General features: G+C 26.0%; 1 protein-coding gene and 1 non-coding gene across 2 annotated transcripts; one reads left to right on the top strand and one right to left on the bottom strand.

Moving 5' to 3' along the window:
- Nucleotides 1–395: 395 nt before the first annotated feature.
- Trnad-guc lies at nt 396–467 on the top strand. Its single transcript has one exon. It is a non-coding gene; the product is annotated as a tRNA-Asp (tRNA).
- A 1,349-nt stretch (nt 468–1,816) lies between these two features.
- Nucleotides 1,817–9,746, bottom strand: LOC113558692. Its single transcript, XM_026964198.1, has 7 exons — nt 9,332–9,746; nt 8,477–8,542; nt 7,447–7,798; nt 7,265–7,389; nt 6,042–6,082; nt 2,938–3,046; nt 1,817–2,291 (listed from the first exon to the last, which is right to left on the bottom strand). Exons 3-7 carry the CDS (start codon nt 7,754–7,756, stop codon nt 2,199–2,201), a joined length of 678 nt encoding a protein of 225 aa, XP_026819999.1. The 5' UTR covers nt 7,757–7,798; nt 8,477–8,542; nt 9,332–9,746; the 3' UTR covers nt 1,817–2,198.
- Between the last annotated feature and the right edge of the window lie 224 nt (nt 9,747–9,970).

Genomic DNA, 9,970 nt, shown 5'->3' with positions numbered 1-9,970 from the left:
AAATTTTTACCTAAGGTTAAAAAACCCAATAAAAGGTTATCCATAAGTTTACCTTCAAGTAACTGTAAAAAAAAAAATTCCAGCGTCAATATAGAAAAAATTTTATGAGCATGTGAAATTTAATTTTTTACAAAATCGCGTAAAATAACGATGTATTTTAATTTAAATATAGGTAATAATATAATTTATCCTACTAATTATCATTGACTGACAAATCGTCTCCGTTCAGAATCGTTTTTCGTATCCAATGATACCTGTCATTGTATTCAAATTTAACACATCTATTATAGTGACTAGTGATCTACTATATAGCAAAGCAATACCCACTTGCCCACTTTTTTAGCAGTTACATTTCTTAATATAACACTCATGAGAAATCACTGTTACATTCATAGTCCTCGGTAGTATAGTGGTAAGTATCCCCGCCTGTCACGCGGGAGACCGGGGTTCGATTCCCCGCCGGGGAGGAAAATTTTTTTCGTTTTATAAACACTTTTTATAGTAAAAAAATGCTCTAATATTCAACTTCAATATCGTTTTTGCTAGTAAATATTATTAACATTATGTGGGGTTTGAAAAAACGCTTCTAATTATTTTCTTAATAATTTTGAAAAAAAAGGTGAGCAAGTTGGGTGTTAATATTATGATGAATATATTCATAGTATTAATAGGTAATATCTTAAAATCAGTCAACATGTATTTTAAAGATTTCATTGCGTTAAGTAAAATTCATTACATTCGTATTAATTTTATGTCCTCGCAAATAATATTTTTAAATTATAATTAAATATTGAACATTGTTATTCATCATTTAATTGTGTAAGTTTGTCAAAATTAGCATTTCAAATGTTTAAAAAAAATACTTATATTTATATATTTTTTTTAATATTAAGTTTCAATATGAATTACTTACGAGAAATATTTTATAAATTTTATACTTTATATAATTATCAAAAAATACAGGATAAGTAACAAAACTTATATTTTATATACAGCTAGACCATATATTTATATTATTTATAATACAATTAATATATTAAATAATATACATCATGATTAAATAAATAGTAACTAGGTTGTTTTGTCCCATATTGTATAATATGTATATAGTTTGTATTATTATTTATTATACTAGGAGTCTAGGAACTAAGAAGTCTTGGTTTTTTGTGAATTACTAAAATTACTTATATAAATTATTTTTGTTAGTCTCTAAGGTAAAAATTGTTAAGGACACGTCATCTGATCTTTCTACTGAGAAATACTTTATATTACTAGAGGAAAAATTAAGTGCAAGATATATTTTTTAGTTAAATGTTCTCTATAATATTATTAAAAATAAATATTTTTCTTGAAGTTTTGTCTATAGTTGGGGGACACGAAAAATGAGCGCTGATTGCCATGATTTTTGATAGTGGTTGTCAAAATCATAAAATAAATAGCCCACGGTCAATTGGATTTGATAGTTAATGCATTAATTAGTTGCTAAGAACCAATTTTTACTATAGTGGGTATGAACAACGGACCGCGGGGGCCAGCTCTAATTTTTCGTGTTCCTCACTATAGTCCATGTTACACTATCCAAAATCGGTAACGATGTCATAAGCGATCTACATGTACACAGTATACTACATTTAAGTATCGTAAGTAATCAGCCAAAATCAACACATAGTATACACAAATAATTTAATCAAATTTTTAAACTAAGCTTTATTAATTATTAATTTAAAAGCATGTTACATATACAATATTTATAAAAATGTATTTAAAAAAGGAAGTTTTACAAAAAAAAATTATTACTATTAAAAAAAAATTCCTTAAAGTGCTCTTATAAGGCCATACAAATCTTAAATCCGGCACTGACCATGTTACGTATTGGCCACAATGTAAAAGACCAATATATAACACAATAAGCGTCAAATTATTATATTTTATTACTATTTATGAATACTTAAAAAATAGTAAAAACAAAGTGTGTAAAACAATATAATATTATATTAAATAAAATAGTTAAACAAAAAGACGATACATTATAGTGTACTATTAAGTAATTTGTATTCAATCAATTTATTTATAATTTAATATTACACTAATTTAATTGTATAAAAAATATAAACACACAAAAAATTAATAGATTTTTTCAAATCAATTATATTTTAATTTAAAGAAATTAAGATTAATTTTTAGGTTTGGCAATCATACTAATATAATTTTGTACAGCGAAGATTTGGGTTATCAATAATTATTTGTGGATATATTATGTCAACTCCACTAGCACTTGGTACAGATTCATTCTAAAAACAAAATTAGTTAATGATTTAGTAATTATTTAAATTATCAAAACTTACAAATAGCTTGATTCTATCTCAGAGTAGTACGTAATTAACTAAATAATCTTCTTTCTTATGTTTGCGTTTGCAAGACAACTTTTTGTTCTAATTTTACGAGAATATCTATCCCTAGTATGCTTTTTGTGATTTATTTTCTGAACACAATTGAAGGTTAAATAATAACAATTATGTTTTCATATACATTTATGTGTTACAAAGTGATCACGAGTTTTTCCTGGGGTAAAATTAAAGTATTTATCACATCGATTTTGTAACACATTTGGATAAACTATCATAATTCAATCTTAACTCTTAGATATACCAAGGACGGGTCAAGCATGTATTTAAGGTCGGGGCACTTAACAGGAAAAATTATATACTATAGATATAGCCCCCCACCAAAAAAAAATATGATAAAAATTTGTTTTAATATTATTTTTTTTAGGCCCCTTTCCTAGATTCTCCCCTGAAATATACTGAACACTTACTTAATACAACCTTTATTTTTATTTTCTTTTATTAAGCTATTGGAATTTTTAACTAACATGTTTTACTAAGTTTTAATTGAATTAATAAAACTTTTAATTTTATTAAAAAACTTCATACTTACATCATCACTGCTAGATGACTGCTCATTGTCTGATAAAGATTCTTCGATTTCTTTATTCTCCTGGTTAACTTCATGTTGTTCAGAATGGATATTTTTACTTTCGCACTCACTGCATATCATGTAACATATTTGATATTTAATGTTAGTTATCACAATTACAAATATGTTTTCAACTCAATTCTAAATTAAAATAATAGTACACATTTATAAGGTTATTATTCTTCGATAAAAATTGTTTACTCTAAAATTAAAGCTAGCAACAAACAATTAGTCCTACTGAATGTAATTAATTATATTTAAACAATTTCACGACTGTGTTAGGAGGTCATGTAGGAATTGGAAAAACTGTTAATAAAATAAATTGAAAATTGGTAGGGCTTAAGGAAGTATATTAAAAATTGTGCATTAAGTCAAAAGAAAATATGATAATAAGAATGAATTAAGTGAAATACATAAATTATGTAAGAATTTATATAACAGAAGTAATGCAATTTTGAGTATAGAATTATTTATAAATAAGTGATATTACGTAGTTCCATTAATATCAATTATAAGTTTAAAGTTAATATATGTTGCAAGCATATAGTCAAATCATTTTATTAAATACCGAGGCAAATAGTAAAAGAATTTTATTTTTATACATTTTTAACCACCTAGATATTTAGTTAGGTGCCTATTTAGTCAACAAATAATAAAAACTTTATTTTTTTTTTTAATGTTACTATATTTTCTTATTAATTATTTATTTCTATTATATATATATATATATATATATATATATATATATATATATATATATATAACTATGTATTATTTATTAATTTATAAAATATGTAGGTATATGAAATATTCTTAATATTGTGTCTTTCGGTACTATTGTATTTGTTACTAAGTTTTAAAACTTAAATTATAAATAAATATAAGTAATTACTAATTATATGCGGCAGTAAGAGTATAAAATAATGTCAGTTATTACTAGTAGTTACATATTATTGTTAGATGACATTTGATGGAACTTTTAACATTATTTTTAAAACAAAAACAAAAACTAATTGAAGTTCTTCTCTAATACATTCATTTTTTATTACACCAACTGCTGTGCCAATTTGGTAAATGTAATTTTATCTTTTTTCGTTACGTCATATTTTTGTCGATCTAATCGATAAGTTCATAATTTGTTCCGCGGTAGTGCGGTACTCAATAATCAATATACACGAGGTTCTCGTACAAAGAGAAAGGTAAGTAAACAATGAGCATTTTTAAAGATAAATATTTTACACAACCACGAGGATAAAACAGTCACAACTCGCTTAGAAATTAAAATATCATAAAAAACCAATGTTAAAAATCAGATAATGTTTTCATCTTTATGTCTGTTTATAGGTCATTTCACTCAAATATTTAAATATTAAGCTAAACACACAAAATTTATTCTACTAAACGAAAATTTGCCATGTTATACGATTGTAAAACGAAGACAACACAGCATGTGGATATGTGGCACTGTGGCGTCCTCTTAAGAAGAATTTATAGCCAGGCACGTAGCTGGAACCTCATCTAGGGAGGGGCGACAATTGCAAAACTAGGTGGGGCTTAGCCCCCTTAATTTTTATTAGATTAAAAATAATTTAAACATAAAATAGTGAAAATGTGAGATACAACCTATGCAATATGACGTATAGAATTATTATAACAGAATTATTCAAAAGTAAATAGTATAAATATTCAATATTAAAGTTTATTTTGCAATATACTACATTCGTAATATAATACAATTATATTTATCGAATAAATATTATGCGGGCATGTGTCATCGGCATTGCGGTGATCATCGTCCAATATTTTAGTTTTATATTGGTGATTAAAAATGGACAAAAAAAAGTGTAACTATTTTGTATTTTTAATATACCAAAACAATTATCCGAATTTATACAGTTGTTACTATTGATATGAAAATAATCCAAACCTCCTAGTTTTTTGGAAAGCATGAAAGTAAGTAAATTAAATTAGATATTTATTTATAGGCTCCCTAATATTTTAGCCCTAGTTGCGCCAATGAGGGGTGATTAACTTTTCTAGGAATGGTCTAAATTCTCTAAAATACATTTGTATCGGTGTATTTTTATACAAAAAAGGTTGCTCATAATACATAATTAATAATTAAGAATGAGAAGTTATAGGACTTGCATATTTTTGTCTATGCCTTTTATTTAAATCTATAAGTGAGCTATAAATCCGTTTCATAACCTTGCGAGTTCATTTTTGTTGTTTTTTGTGTGCATATTTTGATGATTTTTCCTCCTATAACTTCTCATTCCTACTTATAAGTTATAAGATACATACTAAGATAGATTATAATATGGGCTTGGGGAGGGGGGGGGCGATTGCCCCCTTCAAATACGAGCCTGTAAAGAGCACTCGTATTATAATATATAATATACTCGTACTATCACACTTCATTAGTAATTAGTACTAATTACCTATATTTAATTACATTTATTTGAATAAAACATTTTTTTTTTTTTATAGAATCGCAATAAATAATATAATAACATTTTTAAAATAATACAAAATGATTCATTTTTTATTATTTTCCTGACTTGAAATAGGCATTTAACTAAATATCTAGCGGATAGTAAAACTTCATAAAAATTAAATTATATTACTATTTGTCTAGGCATTTAGCAAAATGCCTGATAGACATAATACATTTAGACGAACATGATAATTTATAATTGTGATGTTATAATTTAAAATTTGAGTCTCTAAACATCATAGGAATTAAAATAATAATTCATTGAAAAAAAAAATAAAAACCATTTTTTATTTTATAACTAAATATTCATAAGTATCGCATATTATTTCTAACAAAGTTTTTATCGCATTTAAATAATCTATATTAATCAAATGATATAAAAATCATAATATAATTTATAATTTACTTAGAATGCATACTTAATATGTGGAAACGTTTTTATTTATAAGATTTTGAAAATCTAATAATTTAATGTGATAATTATTTTAATTTATTTAGAAGTATTTTAGAAAAGAATATAATAAATTTAAAAATAAAATTTGATACGTTTAAGAGATTTTAAACTTACTCAATATTATTATCTGCTTTTTCTTCTTCAAGTTTCTTTGTCTGAAAATGTAATTTTAAATATTTAAAATTAGTATATTATAGTAATATTATAAATAATTAAAATTTATTGAAATTAATTAAATGTGATTATAAAATTAATAGTTAAATATAATATTTTAAACTTAATTATATTTCAAAATTCCCCATGGAATAAATTTTAAAATTTCACTTTGATTAAAAACACCAACTTCCAACCCTACCTGATTTTTTTTTTCTTAAAAAAGTATAGTAGTAAAATAATTTTTAGCAGAATCACTATTGAAGGTTCCATTGCAACAGCTAACTATTAAACAGATAATATTGCTAATTTTCAAAACTTTCCGGTAGCCTCATAAACTGATTTGGTACATGTACATATAGTACAGTATAGTTTTAGTTTTATTTTTCTCAATTTATGATATATCGCAAGACATATTTTGAAAAGTAAATATATTCACCATTTACTGAATAATTATGACAAATGTACTTCCCGTGTACGTTTGCGAGTGAGCAATGGGGAGATCAATTCACTTAGGTTGGTTTTGATTTGTGTTAAGTTGTGACTCATTTTTTTTATGCGCCACTAATGTGGAGTGTTAAAAATGCCTCTTGATGAAGTTTAGAAATCAGATTTTAGATCCAAAATTAAGAACTTTTTATTCTTCCTTTAACTCAAAGATTAATTTATTTACTAAGAAATTAAAATTAAACAATTTTTTTCTTGATCATAGAAGTTGTTCTAGTGCAGAAAATGTTGTTTACTACATTGAAAACCTCAATTTAAGATCAGACATAAACATATATATTAATATAATGATAGTATATACCTTTCATATGAGATTAAAATATCATTCATATACTTTTGAGTTTATTTTAACTCAAACTTAATTTTGAAATTTTACATTTTCATAACTATGACTAGCTTAAAATTAAGATATTAAGAAAACAAATTGAGGTTCTCTTTTTAATAATGTTAATTCACTTTAATATTAAAAACAACAAAACTAAATCAGTTGATTATATTCTATTACATGCACTTGTAAAATGGAGAAAATAAGTGTGGATTATCATTCTTTTAAGAACTAATAATTACTGTCGCTTTTAGCTATATTAATATTTAACATGAAAACAATTATAGTACAAGTCAACAAGTAATTTGAATTTTTATTTCAGTCTATAATGTAAACAACTTTAAAAACATACCTCCTTGCCATCCTTTGTATTTATGGTATCAATAGAAGAACTTGAAGGAACATCAGCAGTCTTCTCGACAATCAACTTCATAGTGGTAATATATCGTTTATTAGGATCTTGAATTGCTTCAGCACCTAATAATAATACATCTTTTTAAATAGTATTAAATTGTTGAGTTAAAATTTACATACTAAGATTGAATTCATGTTGACATTTTTCACAAATTGTAGTACATGATCGAAGTCTGCACTTAACACAAACTGCAGAATATTGCACATAAGTCGGAAGGTGTATTCCCTTAAACAAATGTTCGTTTGATGCATTCCTTTGCATATATGCAGTTATGAAACAATGTTCAACCCAAACATTATCTTTTTGGTCAAAAGATGAATAATATTCTTTTTTCTTGGTAGAAAAATTAAAGAATGAATTTTTATTATGTAATGAATCAGATTGTTGTTTAGTAATGTCGCCGTTATCAGATGATTTTTGTTGGTCCATTGTTTATCTTAGAGAATATTGATTGGAATTATTGAGTTGGAACTGATAAAATAATTAATTTATTATACAATTCACATTAAATATTTGATTATACTTATATCTAGAGACCAGAATTGTATGCATTTGTTTATTCATATTAAGTGTATGCACTTATACGAGGATTTGAAATGTGGGCGATTCAGACCCAACTGATTCCATAGACCAAATTTAATATTGCATATAATGGCATATTTAGAGAGTTAGGGCATATTTTTTCACAATGTATATATTTTTAACAATCTTAGTAAAATAATCAATTTATTTCATGGTTTTATTTTGGAAATTAGAATTATTACTGCTGTACTGGTGAAAACAAATTACTGTCAACATGGTATAAAATTTTATCTTTTCTATTTTGATACAGTGTTGATGAAAAAAAAAATTAGTTTTATTTATTGGTTTTTTTACTGCAAAATTGTTACATTTTATTTGTTTAAACTTTTTTAAAAACATATAATGATGTTTTAGAAATATAAATATATATTTAAATATTTTGTTGATTAACTTAGATGTTGAAAAGTCCAACACTGTTAAATATTATTTGTAATGCATATTTGAACATATTTTTCAATTATTTGTGCATATTAATGCATATTTTGACCTTTTTACTTTGCATATTTGCTACATTTTTAGTGCATATAATTCTGGTCTCTACTTATATCTACGTATATTGCAACTTACATATTATTGTGGCTAGCTGGGCTTTTATTAGATCCAATTGTAATGGATTTTATTGTTTCAGAACATCTAAAAAATAATAATTAATTATACGTTACTGATAAAATTGGTAATATTTAATAATTAGGTACAAAAAGTGTTATGGAATGTAAAAATTTGAATTTTAAATTTTTTTTGGTAATTTTCAATAAAACAAATAAAAAACAAACGTTTAGCTTAAAAATATCATTTCCCCCTCCAAAAAAATAAATAAATAAAATTTATGTTAATGTTCAATATTCACTAAGCCACTGAAGTGAAATTGATATAAAAAATGTGATACTTATCCTTATTGTTTATAAAATATACATTTAATACATTAAAATCAAAATTGAACACAATTGAAAATGTTTTGTTATGACTAAATTGAAGTAAATATTATATTAAATAAAACGAGTTTATTTATTTTCAAAAATCATATGCACATAATAAAGACGTTTGTAGATGGAGTACTGTAGTAATTAATGCGATCACACCTGAAAAATAAGGTGTTAGGTTTTGTTACCACACTACAATGAGTAATGAACATTTTAAAGTTGTAATATTTTACATAGTTGTAACTCACAGAAAGATAATAATATCATTAAAAGCCTATGTCATTGTCTAGATAATATTTTTACCTTTAAATTTTATGATAGGTAAATTTACTCTAATATTAAACTAACATCACAAAATGTATTCTGCTTAACGAAAAATTGTTATGATGTACGTTCGTAAGACAGAGTCAACACATACGGTTATGGCGTCCTCTTAATACCTAATAAATTAGAAAATAGTACGGTATACCTATGTACAAATAAATAAATCTTCTTTATATACCTGTTATTTGTAAAATACCGACTGGCGTGGCTATGTAGATTCTAGAATAACAGAGCGACTCTTTCCTTCAGCGTAGCGTATTAACGAAATTCACCATTGGGCAGTGGCTCCTTCCAACAGAGGGAACGTGTAAAGCTTCTGAATCCGAAATGTCTACGGCCTACGCGCATGCGTGTGAATACTGTGAACCGCGGCAGAGGTAGATTATCGATTCGTATACATCGAAACTCGTGCGTATGTGCGTGTGCACGAGCGTGTGTATGTGCGTGCGTATGTGCGTGCGTATGTGCGTACACGGGAAGACAAAACGAGATTATTACATTACACAGATTTCTACATAATAGAAGTCTGTGATGTTATAAAGTACATACGAATGTGCGTATGTGCGTGCGCACGACCGTGTGTATGTGCATGTGAGTGCGTGCGAGTGCGTGCGTATGGCGTGTGTATGTGCGTGCGTATGTGCGTACACGGGAAGACAAAACGAGATTATTACGTTACACAGATTTCTACATAATAGAAGTCTGTGATGTTATAAAGTACATACGAATGTGCGTTTGCGCGTGCATATGTGCGTGCGAACGAGCGTGTGTATGTGCGTGCGAGTGCGTGCGTATGGCGTGTGTATGTGCGTGCGAG

The sequence above is a fragment of the Rhopalosiphum maidis genome, chromosome 3 (genome assembly GCF_003676215.2).
Source record: "Rhopalosiphum maidis isolate BTI-1 chromosome 3, ASM367621v3, whole genome shotgun sequence".
Taxonomy (NCBI): domain Eukaryota; kingdom Metazoa; phylum Arthropoda; class Insecta; order Hemiptera; family Aphididae; genus Rhopalosiphum; species Rhopalosiphum maidis.
Note: the sequence above shows the minus strand (reverse complement) of the source record. Positions and strands in the feature narration are given on the sequence as shown.

Bases quoted from the DNA above. Each gene is read 5' to 3' on its own strand.
- LOC113558692 (XM_026964198.1), bottom strand. From the start codon at position 7,756: ATGGACCAACAAAAATCATCTGATAACGGCGACATTACTAAACAACAA. The intron at 6,083-7,264 runs GTATGTTTTTAA...TTACATTTTCAG, and splicing joins ATACAAAGGATGGCAAGGAG to ACAAAGAAACTTGAAGAAGA. The intron at 3,047-6,041 runs GTAAGTTTAAAA...CATGATATGCAG, and splicing joins AAAGCAGATAATAATATTGA to TGAGTGCGAAAGTAAAAATA.